The sequence below is a fragment of the Balaenoptera borealis genome, assembly GCF_965194805.1.
Source record: "Balaenoptera borealis genome assembly, chromosome: 4".
Classification (NCBI taxonomy): domain Eukaryota; kingdom Metazoa; phylum Chordata; class Mammalia; order Artiodactyla; family Balaenopteridae; genus Balaenoptera; species Balaenoptera borealis.
Genome location: NC_138861.1, coordinates 87,047,159 through 87,074,419, shown reverse-complemented (window position 1 = coordinate 87,074,419; position 27,261 = coordinate 87,047,159). Strand labels below are relative to the sequence as shown.

The 27,261-nt window shown below is 42.5% G+C and overlaps 1 protein-coding gene across 4 annotated transcripts in view; it reads left to right on the top strand.

The window, feature by feature from the left end:
- KLF3 (KLF transcription factor 3) overlaps nt 1-12,284 on the top strand; it is a 46,239-nt gene extending 33,955 nt beyond the window's left edge. For all 4 annotated transcript variants that reach the window (XM_082390728.1, XM_082390729.1, XM_082390727.1 and 1 more), the window contains one exon: nt 571-12,284. In XM_082390728.1, the coding sequence (XP_082246854.1) occupies nt 571-752 (182 nt within the window). In that variant the 3' untranslated portion in view covers nt 753-12,284. The remainder of the gene's footprint in view (nt 1-570) is intronic.
- The last annotated feature ends 14,977 nt before the right edge of the window (nt 12,285-27,261 follow it).

Sequence of the window (27,261 nt, the reverse complement as noted above, 5' to 3'; positions counted from 1 at the left end):
ATCTGAATTAAAGCATTATACTTAGGCGTTGTTGTTCTTGACTAAACAAAAAATAAAATGTTGAAATCCCTGATAAATATTTGTTGCTAGGGACTTAGGGACTTCACATTTTTAGAAAACTATTGAAAAGAATAAGAAAATCCCACAAACTTTCAGTTTGGACTTCTCTTTGAATGGATAGCACTGCATGTAGCTAAGCTCCTAAGTAGGTTTACGACTTGGAGGTCAACAAATACGGATCACCGGGTATTAAAAACTTATTCATCGCCTCCATTGAGGGCAAAACCAAAATTATTTGATAGCCCCTCAGAGTGGATTTCAGTGCCATAAATATGCTTTAAGAACTCTTAAAATCCCCCTCACCCCCTTTTTTGGGCAGAAAGCCAATTTCATATTAAGACAATCTGTGTTTCTTATTTGTCGCCTAGTGGTTCAAGGGACAAATGTGTGGTCCTATCTTGGAAATAATGTTTGTCAAGAGCTTTAGCTCAGAAATATTTACTGTCTTTAATTATTAATATCATTTTGCTCTTAGAAAAAATAAGCTCTTTTTTCCCCACCTTTCTGCAGGAGAAAAACCCTACAAATGTACATGGGAAGGATGCACATGGAAATTTGCTCGGTCTGATGAACTCACGAGACATTTCCGAAAACATACTGGAATCAAACCCTTCCAGTGTCCAGACTGTGACCGCAGCTTCTCCCGCTCCGACCACCTTGCCCTCCATAGGAAACGCCACATGCTCGTTTGAATGCCTCTATCTCCCGCCTCAGCGTGGCTCCCACTCTCCCAGCTCTCTCTCTGTCCTCCCTCCCATTATCTAACTCATCTTTTTACATGTACATTTTAATTTTGATTCAGCTGGTCTGAATCTCTGAATTTATATCATTCAAACTTCCATATGGTCAGTAGTAAATATTCTCTAATCCTCCCTCTCCTTACCACGGGTCAGACCTAAAGAATGTGAACACTTTTTTTTTTTTTTCTTTTTTTTTTCCGGGGATGCTAAGCAAACCCTTCTTAGAGATAACGTTTAATGTAATGAAAACAAGGGAACATGTAAACTAACATAACCAATTGTTTCTCCATGTAATCCTCAAAAGAATGTCAAAGTAAATGTATTAGAAATACAGTATCCAGCCTGCTGGTCCTTGCCAGAGGCATCCAGACCTCTGTGCTCTGTGATCGAGTTTGGTGCTCCACAGCAAAAAGAAGGGTGGAACCTTTCACAGATGAGCTAGACATGCAACAGGCTTTCAGACTAGTACAGTCAACTCTTCCATTGTCCTTCACAGATCTGGCTTGTCAATTTGGATTTATCGCTTCATCTAAATGTACGTCCTTTACCCTCCTTTGTGCCTGCAGCTACTAAGGAGGTCTTTGCCACCACTGGGAGGTGAGCCAGAGCTGCTGATTTAGGTGGATGACGTCTATCAGTTGAGGGGGTGCATGCTGTACTTGCTAGCGTGGAGTCGGAGCAAAGGGGCATCAGCAGGGGCAGAGCAAGGCGGGCGAAGGAGGAAGCCAGCCATTCCTGCTCGCCTAGGGCTTTTCGGTGACAGTTCATCATTTGGTCCGCTGGGCAGTACATTCCCAGAGCTTCAGTCTCTATGCACGTTCAGCTGTGCGGAACCCTACTGCAAAGCCAGATACTGATGGGGTTCTCCATGCACCTGTCTCTGTTTCTACAATGTCCTTAATGTGGATTACCAAGCATTGATAGGGGTGCCACAAAAATATTTGCTCAGTAATGGGAAAAAATCTTTTGGGTAAGGGTATGAATGGTCTTCTTTAATGGCCTTCTTTTACCCCACCTACTTAACAGCTTTTCTGCAAACAGGGAAACGTGGAGTGGTAATTGTATTCCCCTATCAAATTAATCACGGAGGCTTCATATGGAGACTTTTCTGTGTGAGCTGTAAGGTGCCAAACTGGCTGTCATCTGTGTTCATGACACATATCATAAATAAGCATCTGCTAATGCTTTAGTAGATTCCTTCAATTTAAGACCTGAGTGACACTATTTGTAAATATAAATAGTTGTGAAGCACACATAACTTTCTTGGGGGACAGATTTCTGAAAAGTCTAGAAAACCACAGTTCAGGGATTCATAAATGTAGCTCAAATTCCCAAATGTTTACTGTCGGAGCTGGCAATCTCCTATCACTATCAAGTATCCTGTCAGAAGAACAAACTGAAAATGACTCGTGTTTATGTTGAAGATTAAAAGCACCATTATTTAGGGGAAGTTTTTCAAAAGCAGGCTTTTGAGCACCATAGTGTAAATGCCAGTAAAAATAATTTATGCGTAGAAATGCCATTGGTCCTAAATTTGAAGAAAGTGGGTGACGGTGGTGTAGTGTGGGTGCATTTGAGCAAATGCACCTTCATCCCTCGATAAAGGATGGAGGAGCAGAGAGAAGAATGGAATCCTGAACATTCATCCCAGCCACAACTCAGGATCCAACACAACCTTAACTGGGAGGAATACACTGTTCAATTGTTTTAAAAGACAGTGCATGAGTGATTCTGGAGGCCTGCAAATTGTGTGGGGAGCTTACTTTGATGGCGCCGTGTTAATAAAAGTTAGTTGTAGGGACTGCACACCTAAGAGATCCCGCTCGTAAGCCCTCGGATCCAACTGAAAGGAGATGTAGTTGAGAAATGCAAAGTAATTTGTTATTGTGGCACTTGGTTTTTCTTTTTTTTTTTTAAGCACTGCAAAATTTGTTTAGAATATTAAAACATCCTTATGAGGCTTTTTTTTTTTTTTTTTTTTGCAACTATGACATGAATTGAGGGATTAAAAAAAATGGCTCTTGGAAAAGTAGGTATTGTCTGTATTGTAGATGCTTAGTCACATTCATGCCAAAATGTTTATTGCTTGAAATGGTTCTTCCACAACACACCGAAGAATTAAGTTGGAGTGCAAAGAACATTTTTGTTTTAATGGAGATAACCAGTTTGTGTGTGTTCTAACCCATCTTGAAGGTGGGAAAAGGGGCAAGAAAGGACAGAATTGATCTTTGAATAATTAGCTGTGAGTCTGAGTCCAGCTGATAGAAAGCTTCGTGGGTTCTCATGAAATTTGACGTGTATGCTATGGCATATTGACATTTTTTTTCAGAAAAGCAAGCAAGACCCTGCAAAGACTATTACATTACTATTCAGCTTGCTTAGATTATGCTAACAGTTCATTTCAACTCTGAAAGAAAAGCAACCCAGGAAGCTATTCTCTGTTCTCATGCTGGTCTGTATACTTTAGTTACCAATTGGCTCTTAACCAAATTTTCCTTTTTTATATATATTTGTATTTTACTATGATAGTTGAGAAATTTAGTCTCTTAGTAATTTTTAGCTGTTATTGTGGAAGACCTCCAATACAAGATAAGGTACCCTTGAACGTGTGGTTTTAATGATATGCCATGTTACTATCAATGGTGATTTTAATTGCAATATTTTAAATTGATGAGAATGATTTGTAAACATGGAGTTAGTGTTGTGTAAATTCTGTTTATTATAGAATTTCTTTCATTATTATCCAAGTGTCATCCTGGGGGAGAAGTCAGAAAAATTAAATCTGTAACCATCATATTTTAGAGTTCTAAAGTGTGAATCTACATCGCAAATGGGCATTAACATTCTAAATCGCCTGGTTTTGAGAACGTGTTAGCAGCATAGCTATGTTCAACTAAGGAAATGCTAAATATCAGAAGTTTCAAGAGCCTTAGAACAGATTTACAGGGGAACTATATATGAATGTGTATATTTTATTAAACACCCATCTGCACTATCAGTGTTGCACTAATGTGGAATTTGAAAAACTATATTGCTGATACTGTATATCTACACATCATTCCTGATTAGATTGTTTTAAAGACAATCTCAAAGGTCTAAGGTTTTAGAATAATTTGATTGGTTTGAAAATATACAGTCATCTTGAAGGAATTGCCGTCATACATGAAGTTGCTCAGAGTGGCCTTTATTCTCTTGTTGGTCAAGGTTAACAAGTTCTAAATGATTGCAAATTCACTTAAATAATACATTTACAAAGCCATTTTACATGCATTAAACGAGGGCTACAACAATATTATGTTTTACAAATACTAGCACTTTTTTTTTTTTTTTTTTGCTGTTATGTACTTAGTGTTAGAGGGTCAAAATAATCTTTCTGCTTAGCATCTCTTAAACCATACCTGCAAGTATAGCAGGATTATTACATTTACAGTACTTTAATACTTGTATAAACTATGCAGAAATTTTTAATAAAGTGTAATATATTTTATAAGCTAATAAGACTGAATGGGTAAAGGTTTTTAGCATGCATTAGTATACTTGCAAATACTGAAACATTTTGGTAATCTTTCTTACTAAAGATGTGAATGTTTAATGTTCTTGCTCTGTTTCTACTCGGTAGTCCAATGGGAATTCAGTAATGACATTTTGTCATGTCAAACTGTGAACATAAATTTGTACTGTACAGTCCTCATATATACAGTATGCAATATATGTATTATATACTTGTTAATAAAACCATCAGAATATTACATGTGATCATGTGATTACTATGTATGCAGTGATCACTAAGAACAAAACTTAGCAAAGTAACATGTAAGAGGCCCTTACTTAGAAATTTCAAAATAAATCACCCTTTGATAGGCAATCATTAATGGAAGGAAAGAAAAACAGATCTAACTGGAAAATGTACTATATGAGCTAACTCAGCCCTAAAGCTGTGTCCCTGGTTTTCTGATAAGAAGTTTTCTAAGTACAAACCATAAACTTGTAGACAACCCAGCATAAACCTACAAATTCACCTAGTGCATTCTTGGAATATTTTATTGTTTATGACCCTACCTGCTTCCAAAAAGAATTTTCAGTTTCTTGTGTGTAGTACTTTAAATTTTTAAATAAAAGATCAGGATTCGTAGCTTGGGCAGTGGGGAATCAGGAATTAAGGTAAATCTGGTAAATAAGGTAAATAAAAACATGATTTTTCAAGCCTTCAGTAAGCCGTTTCCATGGACACTACTGTGTCCTTAGCATCACAGGAACAAGTAGTTTCTGGTGGGCATTGAGAGTTCTTGTTTAAGACAAAATGTCTACTCCCTTGCTCCACCTAAATGTAATTGAAGCTAAGATACTGGCTTTTTAGGTCTCTCAGCAGCTTCCTCCAGCCAGACTTCATCTTAGCATAACATGAAATAATGTCTGACTGGCGCTTGTCACGTGACTCAACTTCACAGGTTGGACGGGAGGGAGGATGGGGAGGAGGCTGAATTCAGCCTTCTCCAGGGAACTTCTCTGCTTTTATACTGTGATCGTTGACTGCAAGCTCAAAAGGTATTACATGTGACGATGACATCCTAATGGAATATCACCTTGGATTAGTGCAAATAATTGGCTGTAATTCTCCCACTATATTTCATATATGGGTGGGATGATACTTGCTGATTTCAAAATGAGACCCAGTCTTCTAAGGAAATACTTTCTTAAAGCTGGATTCTGCCTGAGTGAGTGATCAGAATGGTGACAAATATAGATTTTATGAGAAACTAAATTCTTTGAGGAATGGTTGAACAAATTAAGATGTTCAGCACACACACACAAAAAGCATAATCATTGCCCAATACTTTAAATGCTGTCAGGTCAAAGAAGGGATTAGGAGCCTTGCTGGGGGCAAGTTATCAAGTCTAGTATGCCTTCAAGGAAAGAAGTGGCTTTCAGGGATGGGTTGAGATGGTAGTGAAAACACATACCTATAGGTGTCTAAGTTGAACTATTACAGACCAGAGTGACCTGTGTGTGTGTACAAGACAACAATGAATTGCCCTTCAAGGGTACATTTATTTTAAGATGTGTAAACTGATCCTGTTACCATTTCCTATTATCTGAGCTGATCACAGTCATGGTGGCTGGAATGAGACCGTATATATAGCGAGTGACCCCCAAGTGAAAATGACATGCCATAATTAGAATTCTCTTTAAACTTACTACTTTGGTGGGGGGCGGTTCTGACCAACTTTAGACATATTTATTGCTTTGAGCGCTTCTGTTTGTTCTGTTCCTGGTTTTGCATTCCCCGTGGGTGTCCTGAGTGGTCTGGGTTAAGGATAGAAGACAGAAACTGGATCTGCAGGTTCCTAGACTGTATCTCTCTTTTACACTGAATACATTCAGTGTTTCTTCCTTCTCAAGACTCAGTATATTAGGGTTCTCCAGAGAAGCAGAACGAATAGGTTATATAGATACAGATATAGATGATATAGATATAAAGAGGTTTTTAATGTGGAATCAGCTCACATGATTAGGGAGGCTGAGAAGTCCCATGATCTGCTATTTACAAGCTAGGAGACCCAGGAAAACCAATGATGTAATTCTAGTCCAAAAGCCTGATAACCAGGGGAGCCAATGGTATAAAGCCCAGTCCAAGGGCCGGAGAAGACCAATGTCCCAGCTCATGAAGACAGGAAGCAAAAGGGGCAAATTAGTCCTTCCTACACCTCTTTGTTTGATGCAGGCCCTCGGTGAATTGAATGATGCCCACCCACACTGGGGAGAGAATCTACTGAGTGCACAGATTCAAATGCTAATCTCATCCAGAAACACCCTCACAGACACACGCCAAAATACTGTTTAATCTAGGCACTCTACAGCCCAGTCAAGTTGACATTAAATTAACCATCACACTCAGGAACTCCAAAAGCCCAAGGAATTGGCTTCTAAAGAATTCTGTGTGGCAGAGGAGGGCTTTGAGGACCTTCAGTGCTTACAGATCTGCTCTAGATTTCATCTCCTGCTACAAAGGCCAACTGCTTCCCTGTAAGTTGCACACCTTCACAGCTATACTCATGCAATCCCTCAACGAAACTAAAATCCCACCACACATTCAAACCAGCATCCTCAGCCCCTACTTCTTGCTCTAAACACTTGACCCTGCCTCCTTGAGCTCACTCATTACACTGTAATTATTTGTCCAAGACTCTCTTCCCCACCAGAATGAGAAACCCCACGGGCTGGGATGGGACTTCTTCACATCTGTGTCCTCAGCACCACACACAGAGTGAATACATCATTAGATAGTGGTTGAAAGAATAGGTGACTCTGAGTTCTAGTCTTAACTTGGGCACTAACATCTTTCTGACCCCTTCATATCAAAGGGACCACCTCTGAAACTTCTCCTGAATTTGTCCTCTGATGTCCATTGCCATCTGCTGCCCCAGCTCAGGCCTCTGGGACTATCACAGAAGTCCCCTCACTCTCTCACTTCAATCATCCTCCTCCACACCAGCCACCAGGACCATCCTTCCGAAACAAAGATCTGATCATGTTATTGTCCAGCTGTTTAAAATCCTTCCATGGCCCTCATTGCACCTGAATTGGTTCTTCTAAATTCAGCCCTATTCCCTTTAAAGCCTCATCTATTATCATAAAATTTTTCTTTTTCTTTTTCCCTAAGAACCCTCAAACACTCTCCAGACTCTATGACTTTGATAGTTGCACAAGGTATTCAGGGAGATACTCAATAAACTCCTACCCATCTTTCAAAACCCGACTCAAAAGTAACCTTTTCTTTAGGATTTCCTTGGGTGAATTCCACTCACACTTTCTATAGTGATATTCTCTCCCTAATTTTTTTCTGTGCCTCCATAACCCTTGTGTTTCCCTCAATTATTTGCACTTATCACTCTGCATTTTCACTTTGCCTGTCTCCTTCCCTCACTAAATTTCAGATCATCCAAAGATGATTCTCTTCCAGATGCCCAATGTCCAATCCCCAGGGCCAGGCACAAATCAGTACTAAGGGAAGGTATGTTGAGGGAACAAATGGGTAATAACAACTAACATTAACTGAGCATTTACTGTATGTGCGGTACTATTCTAAGTACTTTGTGAGTGTTAATTAGTTTACCTCTCAAGACTGTAAGGCATGTAATTATTGTCATTACCTTTTTACAGAGGGAAATCGAGCACAGTCAGTTTAAGTAATTTACCCAGGTCACAAAGATAGGCAGTGGAAGAGCCAGGTTCAAATTCAAGCTAACTCCAAAGCCTGCTTTCTTAACTATTACATGAGTCGTTTTCTGATCTGGGTGACCTCCAGGCCGTGTTGGTGCCTCCTCTCAAAATGCAACCCACGTGTGCTTGCCTTTGCTCATATGGAGCTATCTTCTGGGATGCCTTCCCCCACCATCCCAGGCTCCACTCACTCATTTCTTAACTAAAAAAAAATACTACTAATTCTTCAATGATTGCACAGCCAGAACTTTCCAAGGGGTAAAGGAAGAGGAAATTTTGCTGATTTCCATAAATGAGGCTTGATGTCTTTTTTTTAAAGTGCCCGGTGTATTGAAGTCTAATTTACATAAAGTTATTCTTTTTAGTGTACATTTCAATGAGTTTCGACAAGCACATACAGTCATGTAGTCACTATAATCAAGACATAGAAAATTCCATCCTCCCTAAAACTCCCTCATGCTCCTTTGTAGTCAACATCCTCCTCCAGGCCTACTTTGTTTCCCTATAATTTTGCTTTTTTCAAAATGGATGTAGCTTTTTGAGTTCGGCTTCTATCACTCGGCATTGTGTATTTGAGATTCATCCATGTTGTTATATGTATCATTGGTTTATTCCTTTTAATTATTTAATATGAATGTTCCACAATATGCTTATACATTCGTCAGGTGAAGGATATTCAGATTGTTTCCAATTTGAGGCAATTATGAATAAAGCTGCTACAAATATTTACCAAAGGTTTTTTATGTTAGCATAAGTTTTCATTTCTCTTGCACAAATGCTTAGGATTGCTAGATTGTGTGATCAGTAAATGTTTAGTTCTCTAACAAACTGCCAAGCTGTTTTCCAGAGTCACTGTACCACTTTTGCATTTCCACCAGCAATGTATGAGAGTTCTAAGGTACTCCACAACCTTGCCAGCACTTAGTATTGTCAAGTGTTTTGCTTTATGCATCCTAATAGGTCAAACGGTATCTCACTGTGCTTTTAATTTGTATTTCCCTCATGACTTATTATGAGCCTCTTTTCATGTGCTTATTTGCCATCCATATATCTTCTTTGGTAGAGTAAGACTTTCTGTGCAAGTCTTTTGTCCACTTTTTATTTGGTTGTTTGATTTCTTACTATTGAGTTTTAAGAAGTCACTATATATTCTGGATGTAAGTCCTATTTTGCTAATATTTTCTCCTAGTTTGTGGCTTGTCTTTTCATTCTCTTAACAGTATCTTCTGAAAGCTGATGTGTTTAATTTTGATAAAGTTTAATTTATCAACTATTTTTCTTTTATGGATCATACATTTTGTATCCTAAGAAATTTTTGCCTAACCCAAAGTCACAAAGATTTTTTTCCTATTTTTTCTTCTAGAGATTTTATAGCTTCAGGTTTTCCATTTAGGTCTATGGTCCATTTGGGGTTAATTTTTGTATATAATGTATGAGTCAAGGTTAGTTTTTTAATATACATGTCCAATTGTTCCAGCATCATTTATTAAGATTATTTTTTCTCCATTAAATTGCCTTTGCATCTTTGTCAAAAAGATCAACTAACCATATATGCATGGGTCAATTTCTGGACTTTGTGTTTCATTAATCTATGTGTCCATCCTTTCACCAATATCACACAATTTTGATTACAGTAGCTGAAACTGAAATCTTTTACATAAATCCTTGGACATGAGCAAACGTAAAACACTTCTAGAAGAACACGCTCTTACCCCATGACACAGAGAAAGCCCTACTTTGATTTAAGTTCACAAGCCAAACTAACAAACACTATAAGCAAGAGTCAGCAGTCACTGCAAAAGACACAACAGAAGAAAGTCATATGGTGGAATTGTCAGAAAGAAACTATAAAATAAGTACATTTACAGACATAATGGGATTAATCAAGGCCCTAAGAAAAGGGCCTCTGGTTCCAGTCAAGATATGAATAAGTGCATTCCACTCTATTCCTCCTGCTGATTACAACAGAAAACTCTAGAGTAAAACATATAAGAGGACACAGTGAGGGGGAAGGGTAAGTTGGGACGAAGTGAGAGAGTAGCATGGACTTATATACACTACCAAACATAAAATAGATAGCTAGTGGGAAGCAGCTGCATAGCACAGGGAGATCAGCTCAGTGCTTTGTGACCACCTAGAGGGGTGGGATAGGGAGGGTGGGAGAGAGGGAGACACAAGAGGGAGGAGATATGGGGATATATGTATACGTATAGCTGATTCACTTTGTTATACAGCAGAAACTAACACACCATTGTAAAGCAATTATACTCCAATAAAGATGTTTAAAAAAAAACATAAAAGCAACTATAGGGCTTCCCTGGTGGTGCAGTGGTTAAGAATCCGCCTACCAATGCAGGGGACATGGGTTCGAGCCCTGGTCCGGGAAGATCCCACATGCCACAGAGCAACTAAGCCCATGTGCCACAACTACTGAGCCTGTGCTCTAGAGCCCGAGAGCCACAACTACTGAGCCCACGTGCCACAACTACTGAAGCCCACGAGCCTAGAGCCTGTGCTCTGCAACAAGAGAAGCCACCGCAATGAGAAGCCCACGCACTGCAACGATGAGTAGCCCCCGCTCGCCGCAACTAGAGAAAAGCCCTCGCGCAGCAATGAAGACCCAACGCAGCCAAAAATAAATAAATAAACAAAATTAAAAAAAAAAAAAAAAGCAACTGTAAGTAGACTCTGAAAGGTGACAAAAAGATGATAGACCAGCTGGAGAACTTAGAACTTGAAGGACAACCCAGCAGTAAGTTCCTTGAGGTAGTTTTTTGTTTATCTGATTTCCTGTCATATATCCTGGGAGCTAGAGCAGCCCACAACCTGGAACCACTACCAGGTACAAACAAAAAAAAATAACAAAAAACAACTCTCTCAAAAAAGGACCAAGAGGATGACTCTACAGGATAGAACGTTTTTGAATATAAATGTCTTAGTCCAGACAAATACCTTAAAAGATGCAACGTCCCCCATTGTCCATTGCCCACCATGCTGCAGAGTCTATGGGATAGAGCCCAATCATTATCACCACTCTGCACAAACTGAATGTCAAGCAAAGAAGTGTCTCCCCTGCCCTTTCCGCTGTGGTGAGGAGCTCTGACAACTATCCCTATTCTGCATTAAATAAACACATGGAGAAGCAGCGCTTCGTCTCCTGCCACCAAGCACGGTGGTGAGAGACTGTGGGGTGGAGCCCTGTTGACAATGCCTACCCAGCACTAAGCAGCAAAGCATCCCTTCCCCCTTCCAACTAGAGAGTTGGGAGAGGATTATGGAGAGGAGGGGGCAGGAGAAAGAGACCTTTTAATCAAAGTATGAAGTCCCAGGCTCATCTCTGAGTGGCTCAAGCAGTAAACTGACCAGAATCAACACATCAAAAGCTTTGAGAATTGAACAATAATGTGGAATACCACCCAGGTTTCAGACTGGCCTCTCAGTAGTACACAGTGGGGCAGACCAGAAAGGTACTGCAAAAGTTTAAAAGTTAAACCACAGCCCACAGAAGTGGGCCAGGATGTGTGTTCTAAATCTAAATGGGTTGACTGCTTGCTAAAATAGAAGATTTAAAGAGGAACCAGAGTCTCATAACATAATATACAGAATTTCTAAAATATAATCCAAAATTACTTGTTATAGCAAGAGCCAGGGCACCCTCATCTTGCATGAGAAAAGAAATCGACAGATACTAACAGACAGAAGTGTTGAATTGTCTGACAAAGATTTTAAAGGAAGTTTCATAAAAATTCTCTTAAAAGCAATTATGGGCATTCTGGAAACAAACAGAAAACTGAAAATCTCAGCAAAGAAACAAGATATAAAAAAAGAATCGAGTGGAAATTTAGAACTGAAAAATAAAACATCCAAAATAAAAACACTCACTGGATGAGCTCAATAACAGAGACCACAGAGGAAAGAGTCAGTAAACTTCAAGATAGATCAATACAAATTATCCAGTCTGAACAATATAGAGAAAAGCAATTGAAAGAAATGAACACTGCCTTGGGGACCTGTGGGAGAATAACAAAAGATCTAATAACATTCATGTCATTGGAGTCCCAAAAGAGAAGAAAGTACAGGGCTGAAGAAATATTTGACAAGATAATGTAAAAACTCCCCCAATTTGTTGAAAGACAAAAAGACAAAAAAAAAAAAAAAAAGGCCTCCAGATTCAAGTAGCTGATTAAATCCCCCAAACAATAAACCCAAAGAAATCCCCACCCAGACACTTCATAATTAAACTGCTGAAATGAAAGACAAAAACCCAGGGTTAGATATAACATGGATGAAACATGATATTGAATTTTTACATTGGCAACTAAATAGATAATAAATACTAGAATTGTAAATGGTTTTTTTTAAGAGATTATCTTGGCAAATGAGAATGACAAAAAAGTCAGGGAGAAATACAACCTTATTGGGGGGGGGGTGGGAGGAAGAGAGGGATGGGCTGGCAGAGATGGGCTGGCAGCCATATGGGAAATGAGTTTCAGAAAAGCAGCATAATTTACTCAAGAGTAGGTATAGTTTTGTGGGATCTGAAGCTTCTCCATTTGAGAGGGGAGAGGCTTTTAAGAAAAAGAATACAAAGCTATGAACACAAATACAAAATATGAAATCAGTTATGATTGTGAACGTTTATTTCAAATGAGAAAAGAAATCCCAATAAACTGTAAATTTTAAAAGCTGATAGATATGTTAAACATTACAGAATCTCTAACAATATCATACTGCCTCTTCACAAACCCCCTTGACCATTTCAACAACACTTGTTTTCTACATTTTTTGGCTGCATAGCCTCTTTCTATGACAACAATTTCATAATTTTTTTATAGAGCAAGAATAGAAAGACAAGTCAGTCTTTCCTCTGGTATGGTTGATTAAAATTTGTTTTTTTATTATTAATCATTGGATGTATAAAACATGCGGCTTCACACACAGATGTACTCACTTTTGTAGGAATGCTACAGGTTTGTGCCCTATAAATACAGAAATTCTGAAAACGTCTATTTCATGTGATCCCATCAAAAAGAAAAGACACGTTATGCTTCATTTTGAATGATATTCATTGTACTATTGAGTAGATTCTTGACAGGAAGGAACTTTTGTTTGGACCAGGGGTTGAGGAGGAGAACTGAGTCCCATGCTTATGATTTTACATGCCTGATGTCTGGTAGCATTTCCCCTGGGCTAGCTTCTGACCCTGTACATTTCAAACCTTGCTTCTCTTCCACTGGCACATCTGGGCCAGATGCCACAGGATCTTCTCTTATTGCTATACAGTCTCTGGCCCTGCAGCTTCACATTGCCACCAGGTTGAGCCAGCCCAGTGGGTGATAAAAATACTCCTGGATGTTATTCCCACACTGACGATAACGCAGCACAGAAGTAACATGAAAACTTGAATACATCCTACTAAGCCCAAACAAAATGAAATTCCCCAGTTAGTAGTCCTTTAAGAGAGTCCACAAAGTGTGCAAAGCTGCTCCAGTCCCACTAACCTTAGCAGAAGTCACAAAGGAAGCAGACAAGAGTCTTGACCAATTGCAGTCGAAACATCATACTTCTGCAAATATCAAAGAAACAAATGGCGAGGGAGCAGGACACCGGCTCCCTCCCAGGATTTGGAAGGGCCCGTGCAAGTGAGGCCCTGGAAGCTTCATCAGCTTCACAGCAAATCCAACTGGGACCCTACTGGGCTGCAAGCCTCGTTGACAATCCAGCTCATCTGCAGACCTGGTTAGAGAATACAGACTCTAAGGCCTCACCTCTGTAGATTCTGACCCGAGAGTGGAAAGGGAAGTGGTGTCTTTAGAAGCTAAGTGGGGTGGGTTGAAGTGGGCGTGGAGATGGGAGGAGGGAGAGGACGGAGAGTACCCACTGGGCCCTCATTATCTTATCTTAAATAAATGAAAAAATCCCTCCGGGGGACTTCCCTGGTGGCGCAGTGGTTAAGAATCCGCCTGGTCCGGGAAGATCCCACATGCCGCGGAGCAACTAAGCCCGCGCGCCACAACTACTGAGCCTGCGCTCTAGAGCCCACAAGCCACAACTACTGAAGCCCGCGAGCCACAACTACTGAAGCCGGTGCACCTAGAGTCCGTGCTCCGCAACAAGAGAAGCCACCGCAATGAGAAGCCCGCGCACCGCAACGAAGAGTAGCCCCCGCTCACTGCAACTAGAGAAAGCCCGCGCGCAGCAACGAAGATCCAATGCAGCCAAAAATATTAATTTAAAAAAAAAAATCACTCCACAACTGGTCCCAGCAACCTGTAAACTGCTCTTCAACTTTTTTTTTTTAATGATGTTCTGAACAATAAATGGAAAAACAACATTTTAGAAAGATTTTTTCTTTTCGAATGGACCATTCATTGCCTACAGAATAAAGGAGTCTCTTGTGGATTTCTTTTGTTTTTTTTTTTTTTTTTGCTCTTCAACTTTTAAAGTCTCCTGGTTTTCCAAGAAATGGGGACCAGGGCCAGCTTCTCCAAATTGCTGTCACTGATCTTCTGCCACATACCCTACTTCTCCTTTTACTCTCCCATTTAGACCCTTTTTATTTATTCATTTTTAAAAATTTGTTTATTGAAGTATAGTTGATTTACAATGTTGTGTTAGTTTCTTCTGTACGGTAAAGTGATTCAGTTATACATATATACACTTTTTCATATTCTTTTTCATTATGGTTCATTACACAATATTGCATATAGTTCCCCGTGCTATAGAGTAGGACCTTGTTGTTTATCCAGTCTCTATATAATAGTTTGCATCTGTTAATCCCAAACTCCCAATCCATCCCTCTCCCACCCTCCCTCCACCTTGACAACCACAAGCCTGTTTTCTATACATTTAGACACTTTTATAAGGCACAACACACACATACACACACACACATACACACACACACACACATACACACACACCCCTTGCATCTGCTTCTAAGTTCCCGCTACCAGGGCAAACACTAAGGAGCTGAATCTACTGATTGGAATTTTGGACTGGCCACTTCGAAACTGGAAATCTTTGGTCTCCTCCCTGTTATAAAATCTCCACTCAGCTCCCATACAGATAGTTGAGGTGAGTGATCACATCAATGCAAGCCACCTAGGGTGCATAGGAAGAAAGTTCCTTAAATCCTAAGGATGATTTTCCTTCTAAAAAAAAGAAGCCCTTATTTGTGTACTACTGGAGGGTAAGAGACTTGATGTTTATAACCATGACCTTGAACTACCATTTGAATCATCAAAAACCAACTAAATACTATTTTTAAAACAATAGTAACCCTTGTCATTAAATCTGGCTCTTTTTTTTGACACTTCTGCTGCTCCTAAATGCACAGGCTTTGGAACAGGTCGCCTTTGTTCACATTCCTGCTTTGTTCCTTACCGTTCTGAACAACTGGAAAGCTTTCAAACCTCTCTGAGCTTCTGTTGCCTGGTCTGTAAAACAGAGGCAGCTCATATCTATCTGATAGTGTTTCAGAATTAAATGACGTCATGTTTGCAAAGTGATTAGTGCAACGTAGTACTTCGCTCAATAGCTCTTAATTATTATAGTTTATTACTATTTGCGCTTTCAGAATAAATAAGGAGGACATGCAAATGAAATGAAGAAAGAGACCCCAGAGTTGCTGAGGTTACCGGAAGAGGACATTCTCCACCACTGTTAATAGGAGAATGGATAAAGATCCTTTAGAAAGTAACCTGAGAGTATTTATCAAAATTTAATATGGACATATCTAATTTCTAGGAACCTGTTGCAAACTGATCTAAACTAATTTGACTAGGCAACAACTGTCAGGTTCTGTTGCTAAAATTCATTTCACACCAGTGCGTAGAGGTAGATGATACAACTTTAATACTGAGCCACATAACCTCAACTGTGGGTTTCTGATTAGAAGACCTCAGATACTAACTGCCCTGGGGTGTAGACGGGAGATAAGCTATCACACCAACTACCAACACTCAAGGTGGACACGGGGAGCTGGCCCTCTGCATTTCATGCCACATTTTCCTTACACGCCCTTCTGTACTACAGAGCCTGGAAAACTAAAAATTACGTTTCCTGCGCGCTCTTGCATCTGAGATTTGGGATGAGAATCACGTCTCACCAAAGGCATGTCAGATGTGGTTCAAAATATCCCCTTTCTTACTGATAAAGGTTAAGCCAGAGAGCATGCTTGGTGTGCGGTCCAGATGGGCTAAGCCCAGGATTGGGCTAACTTACCTGCGCCATCAGGGTAACAGAGGACTGGAATGGCCTTCCCACACTGGGGGAGGGGGAGAGGTGGGGATGACCTGGCAATACTTAGGGCAGAGGAGAATTCTCTTGCAGACAGCTCACTCCCAGGAGGAAGAGAGGGGAAAACCTGAGGTGAGCATGCTAATTAGTGTTCTCAAATCCACCAACTAGGCTAAGCCACCTCCCTCTTCTAGCCACGGCAGAAAATGAGAGGAAGAGAGAGGGCAGGAGTGTCATAAGGTCGCATGGAGGAGAGACATCAGGGAGGGTAAGAAAGATTCACCCATAACAGTCACCTATTGGCACACAGAAAGTCATGAAAAGGGGCCAAGAGAACCATCACAGTTACTCCAACTACTCCCGTTGTTTTAAATTAACTTTTTTATAAAGAGATGTATTTGTGTACAACTTGCATAGTTAAAAAGGACATGAACGTAAAAGTCATGTGACTTCCACTTCCATTTAGGATAGAGTAGTGTACAGCAGACCAAAGCTTCTGCCAGGAAAAACTGGAAAATCTAGATACAATTAAAAAAAAAAAAATCTTCGACAGCATCAGAGGGCTGGATGAAGCAATTAGTCTTCGGCAGGGCTGATTCTGGAGATGGAGAACTGCAGGGGGATGGGCCGCTAATCGTCAGCCGCTTTCCCCAGGGGCCCCTCATCCCACGAGCTGCAGAGGAAGCGTCAATGCTCAGAGGAGGAGGACCCTGTCTTAAAGCAGCTCTCCACCTTTATTCTTTGTCACAGGGGTCTCGTGGCGTGCGCTACAATTTGTAATTAAATGTGGATTTAAGGGCTTCCCTGGTGGCGCAGTGGTTGAGAATCTGCCTGCCAATGCAGGGGACACGGGTTCGAGCCCTGGTCTGGGAAGATCCCACATGCCGCGGAGCAACTAGGCCCGTGAGCCACAACTACTGAGCCTGCGCGTCTGGAGCCTGTGCTCCGCAGCAAGAGAGGCCGCGATAGTGAGAGGCCCGCGCACCGCGATGAAGAGTGTCCCCCGCTTGCCGCAACTAGAGAAAGCCCTCGCACAGAAACGAAGACCCAACACAGCCATAAATAAATAAAAATTTTTTTTAAAGTGGATTTAATTGTATTTCTATCTGTCTCTACCTTTAGACTATGAACTTCTTGCAGGCAGGAGAAGGTTTTGCCTATCTTGTTCACTGCTGTATTCCTAGCTCCCAGCACAGCGCCTGGTACACAGTAAATGTTTAGTTGAATATGTTGAATTCAGTTGAGTTGAGCCGAGTTGAATTGAATTGGATTAAAGCAATGAATGTTTTCTGGCTCTTTCAGATTTCCTGGATTCCAGAGGCACCTTTTCCCAAAACCTGGAGGCCCTATTCTTATAAGACTTTGTCAATAGGGTCAAATCTAAGCTACTTTCTAACTAGAACTGCATCCTCTGGATCTTGCTCTAATACCTCGAGGGCTTGGAAATGGGAGGGGTTAGGAGCCTTGCCATCAACCTTCTAAAATCCCAGGCCACTTCCACACCAACACCCCTAGGGCCCTAGGCCCTTCTCTCCCTAAACACACACAGTCCTAAGGCTCTAACAGGAAAAGCTTAAGAACTTCTCTGTGGGGCTTCCCTGGTGGTGCAGTGGTAAAGAATCCACCTGCCAATGGAGGGGACGCAGGTTCAAAGCCCTGGTCCAGGAAGATCCCACATGCCGCGGAGCAACTAAGCCCATGCGCCACAACTACTGAGCCTGCACTCTAGAGCCCGCAAGCCACAACTACTTAGCCTGTGTGCCACAACTACTGAAGCCCGCATGCCTAGAGCCCGTGCTCCACAACAAAAGAAGCCACTGCAATGAGAAGCCCGCACACCACAATGAAGAGTAGCCCCCGCTGGCCACACCTAGAGAAAGCCCGCGCGCAGCAACGAAGACCCAACACAGCAAAAAATAAATAAATAAATTTATTTTAAAAAAAGAACTTCTCTGGGGGCCTATCAGGCATTTTCTGTTTAACTCAACCCATTTCAATATCTCTCCAAAGTGCCATAGGTTCCTCAAGTCCACCTTCTCTGCTCAACACTTACCTGGAGATTCTAAACAAGGCTTGCCCTCCTTTGGTCCCCTTCTCCCCCACCTCCCCCATTCTCACTGAGACCTGGGCTTCCACCCCTTCTATGGGGGCCTCAAATTCCCAGGCCTGAGGGAACCCATGCCCCATGAGTGACGATGTTGATAGGAAAAAAACTCCATGGTACCTATTTAAGTCCTCAATCGTGGGACACATTGAAAGGATATTTCTAAGTTGGCTTAGACATTCTCAGAACTTGATTCCTGTGCATTTTAAGTCCTTTCTTTTCCTTTCCAAGGGTAAAGAACCATGACTGAAGCCAAGGCAACTGGGTTCTACCCCTGGTTCTGCTGCTGTGTGTCGTCGTATCATCTGTTTTCTGATGGGACACTGACCCATTTGCTTTTGGGTTTGGTCCTTGGTAAGGAATTTTATTTTCTTTGAGCACCTTGAGGTTGTCACGCTCAGGGAAACCAATGCATGGGGCCCATATTTACATGAGACTAGGGTATAAATCTGATGCCACATAATTAAATCACAATGAGAGGCCTTCATGTTTTGTGTGCTACCCACACAGGATCAAGTGACCAAGGAACCCAAACCACTCATGAGAAGGCTATTTTGGTGCCTACAGAAGAACTGCTAGTGCTGTGGGTAAGAGCAGGGGACCCAGTGCTAGAAGGCCCTTCTCTGCCACCTAACAAGCTGTATGAGATAGTCACCTTCAATAAGTTACTTAACCTCTCAAGGCATCAAATTTTGGAGTTGTTGTGGGGACAGGACTTCTACTCCATAGGTTTATTGTGAGGATTAAGTGGACCATCAGATGTCAAGTGCTTAGAACAGCTCTGGGCACAGAGGAAGCCTCTGTAAGTATTAATGCAGCAAATTTACCCAGGTATGGAAAGTCCTACAAAGCTCTCTCTAGCCCAGGTAGCTCACAACTCTCCTGATAGGAACCTGGGCCCTCCAGGGGGCTGGATAAACACTAAGGGAGTGGGCCTGAATGCTTCCTTTCTAGGACACCATGCTGGCCACATACTTTTATTGTCACATCAAAGCTTTAAACACAGATTAATTCAGTCGATTAGGTTACACCTTTCTTTGTTTACATTTAGCTCCAGGTTCTGAGGCACCTGGGGGGCAGAGGCCAGGGTTTGCTTCATCTTTAAATGCCCACTGTTTCACACAGTGCCTATGGAGTATTCCTTAGTACACCTTTCTTCGTTTACATTTAGCTCCAGGTTCTGAGGCACTTGCGGGGCAGGGGCCAGGGTTTGCTTCATCTTTAAATGCCCACTGTTTCTCATAGTGCCTATAGAGTATTCCATGTTTCATAAAGGCATGGATTTGATCTTGGTATTTCAAGTCTTCCCGGGCAGGACATCTTGGGGGTGGGGAACACCTGCAGATAGCCCATCTCATCAATGACTTTCTTCCTAATTTCTCAGTGGGTGACATTTTTTTCTGACTTCTTTTCCAGAATCTGGAAGCAATTTCCCAAAGCCCACTACTTAGTGGAGACCCATGTCAAGAGGGGTGTGTACCCTACAGGGGTCTTTCCTTTCTTCAAGCCCTTATCAAATCTTCTAGTCTTTCAAGGATACACTTATGACTGAGGAATAGATGACCAATGTCTCTCCCAGTTTCTTTCTTTCTCTTCATTTAACTGTCCACTTTAAACCTCAACCTAGAAATAGGAATTTCAAGCAAAGTGGGAGTTGATGGTTTAGTTAAGGCCCTCAAAAGAGGTAAGGGAGCTCAAGAAATTGTCCAAATGGTGTTGCAAGCAGAGTCATTAGACCTGTAAAGGTGTCAACTCAGGGTCTCTTCTTCATTTACTATTTGTCCTGTGAGCTCCTGTGGGCAAGACCAGCGTTCTTCTCGCGGAGATGGATCCGGGACCCAGCCCAGTCCCCAGTTGGAAGAGCTCTGTGTGCGCTTATGAATTGAGTTGTTGGAACTGTCAATGAATTTAAAAAGGTCACAACATCTTGGCTCATGGTAAGGTGCTCAACCAGTGTTTCTTCACGTGGAGTTGGTAAATGAAAGGCAGTAAGCCACAGTGATATTGGACCCAGAGTTTGGGATTCAGAATCAGATAATCCTGGGATCAAATCCCAGCTTTGCTTGCTTCTCTCAGCATGCCCTGAGCCTCTCCTTGGTAGAGGCCCTACCTCACAAGATTGTTATGAGATGGCATGAAATCATACATGTGAAATCTACATTAGTGATTGCTAACGCTTGCTCAACATTACCTGGGGCCAGAAGCTATTCTAGGGCTTTCCACTTCATCCTCACACAACCTGAAAAGGGAGGTGTTTTTTTCCCCACATACTTTACTTACTTGATTGAAAGACTTCTATGGTCCATAAAATATTTTATGTGGTTGATCTCAGCTTTGTTCGCACTGATTTCGGTGAGTCAGGTTTTGGTTTTCTATGCTCAGGACTCTGCTCAGTGTCTGCCGTTGCCAGTTGGTTTATTTTATTTCAGGATCAAGGTTGATACTTTCATATCAAATCTTATTTTAATTCCTTCTCTGTCAATTCTTTCCTGGATTCTTAGCCTTGCATACCCGCATGGAACCAGCATCCTAAAGACACCAAGATAAATCCCCCTCCTCCGATATCACATGATCTAATTCTGCCTTCCCCTTCTCGGGCTCACCAGGCTCCAGCACCTTGGCCATGGGGTCAGACGGATGCCTCCAGCTCTGCCCTCAAGGAAGGTAACTTTAACCACCCCACTTCTCACAGGTGAGGATGTTGAGGAAGAGAAAGATAAGTAAAGTCTCTAGGGTCATGCAGCTAGTAGTGGTGATGTTGGGACTCACACACAGCCCGTGGTCTTAATTAAGGGAGAGCTGCGGGGCGCCTCGTGTGGCTAGTAAGCACTCAGTAAAGGGATACTGTTATTATTGCTGTAGTCGTGTCTGAGGAGCAGAGAACCCGAGTTCCCGCAGCTGCTCCACAACAGAGCGGGAACACCGCGGCCTCCGCGTTCAGACCCGGGTCTCCGGGACTTGTTTCCCAGCTGCTTTCTCCAAGGCCTGTTCTCAGCAGCCACACCCAGCGTTGTCACCACACCCTGTGCTGTGCTCAGAAATTCAGGCCACACCCTGCCTGCTCCCGGAGGGTAAACAGGGCCACCTGAGAAGGGCCACATTGTTGTGCCCGCAGCGTTTTGGCTTCTAAGTGCCACAAATCAATAAGCAGTAAAAGTCAGAACCGAGGCCTTCTTGAACTTCAACTGAACTCCACTCCCAGCAGCCAGTTAGTCACGAGGAACCCGATTCCAGGAGAGAAGACTTCCGCGTGGCCTCTAGTTAACTACCTTGAAGGAGGGAGTGTGCAGTTTGGAGGAGGTGGGGACGCCTCATGTCCCCAGAGGAAAGCAGGAAGTTTACCAGTGTCACCAGAGCAGAGAAAACTGCCCTGGTCCCAATAAGGTTTGCAGTCGTGAAAGGGCGCAAGTCGTGAAAGAGCTGCCTGCGTGACTAGGTTTAATTACAACAGCTAAGATTGAGGCAGTATTTCCTGTGCACCAAGCACTGTGTTTAATCTTTACCTGCCTGAACTCACTGGAGGTGCTCAACGATCCTAGGAGGTGCATTTTATTATCTTCATTTCACAAATGAGAAAACTGTGGTGCAGAGAAAAGGTAAATAAACTGCCTGGGGCCTGCTCAGCCCACATGAGGCAGATCTAGAATCTGAACCCAGGCAATCTCCCTGGAGGCTGGCCTGGGGGTATTTCTCTCTGTTTTCCCTCTCATTCAATTTTGAATCAGATTTCTAATACCAAAGTATGCACAGAAAAAGGATGACTTGGAGAGGCTGAAGAGGGTCCCCTGAAAACTGCTAGGGCTCCTCGGGGCAGCTGGGGAATGTGTAAGATGTTGGAGAAACTTGCATCCCCAGGGCAATCAACTCTGTTACTGCCCCTAGACTGAGAAGCCCCCATTTAAGGTGAGGCCCCTCACCCGATCTTTATTGCAGACTATTGCAAAGGTGGAGGGAGCGTCTGGGTGGGGGACATACCCCTCAAAGTTATTCTCTCAGCACTGTGAAACGTACAAGTCCTGCCAAATCTGGTCTGGCATTTCTGTCTATGGTGCAGGTTGAAGTTTGGCCTTCTGGGGTTGCTCCTCTGAGCTAATTTCCTGCAAAGGATATGACAAAGGTCACTAGAGAAAAAACACCTGAGCACAAGTTCCAAAGGGGTAATGCAGTAAGCACAGCACAGCCCCTGACTTACAGCCTGGGGGCAGGACTGATGTGGTCAAGGCCACCCTGAGAGCTGGGGCTAGTTTTCTGAATGTGATAAGAGAAATCTGTGCCTCTAATGTCTTTCTGGTTTATCTGCTTGGGGCTTCTGCAGGTTTATTGGGTTTGTGGTTATCCATGCCCATTGCAGGTCCTCCAAGAAATGTACTGGATCATTCCCTTGATTATTTCCATGTATTGGATCATTGCTTTAAGGATGATAGACAAAATTTAAAATCAGGGCTTCTACTGATAAAGTGTCTTGAGTTGTGGTTCTCAATAACTGAGGCATCAGTCTTTTAGCGGGAACCCAGAAAATGTGGACTATGGGCGCCCCCTGCTGGAAAGGGGAAGCCAGAAATTTGGGGCCTGGAGTTCAGAGCCAGGGCTCTTCTGGGGCTTTTGGGGCCTCAGCTAGATGGCTCTTCTTCTTGTCCTTCCAGGACTAAATTGTATAAGAGTAGTGAAAGCCTTAGTGGTAAAGAGGATGGATCCTAGAGCTAGACAGCCCGAGTTCAAACCCTGTTTCTGCCACTGCTGTGTGACTTTGGGCAGATCATTAAACCTCTCTGTGCCTTATCTTCCTCATCTGTAAAATCGGGATGATATTACTAGAACTTACCTCAAAGAGCAGTTGCAAGAAATAAATGAAGTAGTAGCTCAAACACTGAGACGTAAATGAAGTAATAGGTGTAAATTAGTATTATAATTATCAATTATAATATATGTTGATTATTGCTCTTGTAAATGCTATCACTGTTATTCTCATTGTTATTGTTAATAAAATCTAAGAAAATGCTTCCACCCTCTCTCTCAACTCTAGGGGTCACTCTCATGGCCATAAATAATTCTAACAATTTAGGAGTCATTAACAGGGAGATACCACAGAGAGTATGGTGGAGACAGTGATATATACAAAATACATCTCCCATCCCACCCCTCAGTAAATACTCAATTACTATCAGCTGTTAGTCATTCAAACCTTGGCATGTATCACAGGACACATTATTCTAGACACCAAAGGAAGGGAAGAAATCGTTAACACACTTCCAATAATAAAGCTGTCTCAAAGGAAGCGGTTGAGTAACTTTTGCATCAGCCAGGCACTTCCGAAGTTTGTTGGGTCTGCTGGCTTTCTCTAGATAGCAAAACAAGCTGTAGGCTGCCTTTTATTTCTGCTTTTGGTGAAATTTAATAAAGTTTAGTGTCTGAGGTAGCAACAGGCAGCCCCAACTGAACAATTAGTTTTCTTAGAAATTTGCGGATATTTGTATATCCACATACACACATATGCATTGTGTATGTGTATGTATGCAAACATGTATACCTATATATTACATTTTAAGGCATTTGCATATATACACATGTATTGTGAATATTTTTAAGACTGTACATACTACATACATTTATACAGAATGCCTTAAAGATGCTGATGACCCTTTGAGTGCCATGTTGGTGGTCGTGGGGAGGGAGGGAGGCATGAAAGAATTTTTGATAGTTATAGGGCTACACAGGGCACTGTATTCTTAAGGAGTTTGGAAGTTGGGCAGGGCAGGGCTTAGAAAGGGAGGCGGTGGTGGTAGTGGTGACAGGGTATCTAAATGATGCGGCTAGCAAGTGGAAGACCCCAGTAGCTTGATTTCAGGGGTAGCTGGTAGTTGTGGTAGAAAGAGCTTTGCCATCCCTTTGCCTGGAAGAACTTGTGCTTGGCATCACTACTTGTGGAACGCCCTTCCTGACCTCAGCACCTGGACCGAGCACCTTCTCTGAGCCTCTGCAGCACCCAGTACTGGTTGTAGAACTTTATCACTCTCATGGGAGTAAATCCATGCCTTTCCTTCTCACTTCTGTATCTCCAGCACACAGTTGGCATGCAATAAATATTTGCTGTGTGGATGAATGGATAAGCAAACCGATGGACACATGCATGAATGGGCAAACGAATGAATGAGAACATAAATTAGAGAAGCAGAGGTCTGTGAGTCTGGAACTGAGAATGATTCCTACGTGAGAAGTCCAGAGAGGCAGAGCCAGAGCCTGGGATTTAATATCTGCTGGGGTTTGCCTCCCTGTAGAAAGAACGGTCAATGGCAGCAGCATTTTACCACAGCCCAAGTACATAACTTTGTGTTCTGAGTCAGGAAGGCTTTCTTCTGAGGCTGAGGAATTTCCTAGCTGACAAGGTAGTCGTCAATGCAGCCAGAGCCAGGCGGGAAGTCATTTTGGATGAAGTCACCCTGCGGCAGTTTAAATAAAACACAATACTATCAACACCTAGAATCAGCATTTAAGTATTTTCATATACCCTGTATAGTTCAAACTTTTCGTCAGCCTTGTGGAGTAGTGTATGGTCAGACCACTCAAGATGGCTGCACTCTTGCTCTCTGTACATCCCCTGCTGGACCAGTGCCTGCTTCACCTACACACACACCCTACTCAATGACTGTCCAATCCTCTTAATCATAGGGCTGAATCAGTAACTGCCTACATGCTTGCCCCCTGCCCCAGCTGCTGGTTTCCCTGGTAACTGATGAGCCAACCTGACGTCGATCCCCCAAATAAATGGTAAACTCTCACTTCCCCCAGTAATGAAGACTGTTGTCATGTCCTGCCGTCTGCCGTACACGGTGGGGTGTCACCCCAGGACTTTTGCTTCGGACATGTAAGATTCCCTATCCAATAAATTGTTGATGTCTCTGGCTCTTTGGCCTTGAGGCTGGGTAATTACAAGGCTTGCAGGCCTGCAAGGTGTTGGATAAACATGATTATCCTACAGGTCAGAAAACTGCACCTCAGAGAAGATGGATGACCGCCTTGAAGTCACCCTGCTGGTAAGTAGCAAAGTCAGGAGTCACCCAGCTCTGTTGGTCCTGCACCCACTGCAGCTTTGGGAAAACAGGGGTGATGAAGGCAAAGGTGAAGAAGGGAAGGAAATCTACCTGTTGGTTGGGACAACACTCGCTGCTATAACAAACTCTGAAATTTGTAATCACTCTAACAATAGAAGTTTAAAGTCCAAAGTAGCATAAAAGTCGGCTGAGCAGATGTCTTTCCTCCAAGCAGGGATTCAGGAACCTATGCTCCTTCCATATTGTGGTTCCACCAACTTCAATATGTGACTCAAGCTGCTGTGCCCATCTGCATCAGGCTGGCAGGAGGGGAAAGAACGTGGAGGGTAGGCAGTCGCGTGGGTCAGACGTGGAAGAGGCGCGCATCACGTCCAAGCACATTCCTTTGGCTAGAATTCGGAACTTTGTCAACACTTAGCAACTGTGAAACTGCAGGAAAGGCTGGAAACCATACAACAGCTCTGTGCCCTGGAAGAAAGGAAAATGAGTTTGGTAGAGCTGGGCAGTCCCTGACACAACTCATATCCTACAACAAGGAACATGAGATTCCAGCACAGAGCAAAAGCACCCATCAGACCTCTGCTGGGGACATGAGCCCCCAGGAAAGCTTGCAGGAAGACAAACCTTCAGCCGTACCTCAAGCTGCAAACAAGCCCAAAGCCCTTCTGTAATGAGCCCTGATTGTTTTATCCTCTCGTTTGGGGAAATACTCCCCTCCAACTTCAACCTTGCCAGTTCTAGCAGCCCCAGACCCATGGCTAGAGATGGGCACATGCCCCAAGTAGACCCAAGTATATTTCCTCATCCCCTAAGAATCAGGGGTTGGTTTAGGGAAGGTCATGTGGTCCAAGGAGAGCCTATTGGCATCTTCCCCTAACCAGTTAAGAAGGCTCTAGTTACAAGGCTGTAAGAAGGGAAGGGGTGGGTGGTCTGGTATCATGCTTGCAGCCTCACGGAGCAGCTGGAAGCATGAAGGCAGCATGTGGAAAAGGACAGAGACAGAGAGATTTTGACAGCTTTAGAATCCCTGGATCCTTAAGGCCACTCCTTCCCCGTCATTTCTGTAGCTTCAGTATATATATATTTATATATATATAAATATATAAATATAAATATATATATATATTTCTCTCTTTGCTTAATCTAGTTCAAGTTGAGTCTGTCACTTGCAACTCGAAGAGTCATGACTTCAAAAAAAAAAGTCATGACTTCATACATCCAAAATGCCAGGAAACATTCTAGAAGGTAGATAGGATCAACAGCAAATCTTTTTTTTTTGTCTAGTGCTAGCCATGTTCACGTTCTCTTACGCACACATACATACCCTACACACACTGTTATGGGCTTGTGTCCCCCCGCAAAAGATACGCTGAAGTCCTAACTCCCAGCGCTTCAGAATGTGAGCTTATTTGTAAGTAGGGCCTTTAACAGAGGAAATCAAGTTAAAATGAGGTCATTAGATTAGGCCCTAATCCAATATGACTGGTGGGGCCCTTATAAAAAGGGGACATCTGGACATGCACAGAGGGAAGACACATGTGAAGAAGAGGCAGAGGTCGGGGTGATGGTTCTGCAAGCCGAGGAGCGCCCGAGATTGACGGCAAACCACCAGAAGCTGGGAGAGAGGCTTGGAACAGAGTAGCCCTCGCAGCCCACAGAAGGAGCCTTGCAGACACCTTGATCTCAGACGTCTAGGCCTCCAGAACTATGAAATAAGAAACGTCTGTTGTTAAAGTCACCCAGTGCATGGCTGTTTGCTATGGCAGCCCTAAGAAACTAATGACTTTGCCAGAGTTATCTCTTTCAGGAAGAAAAGCGATAAGTATTTTTCTTTGTCTCTGTAAGC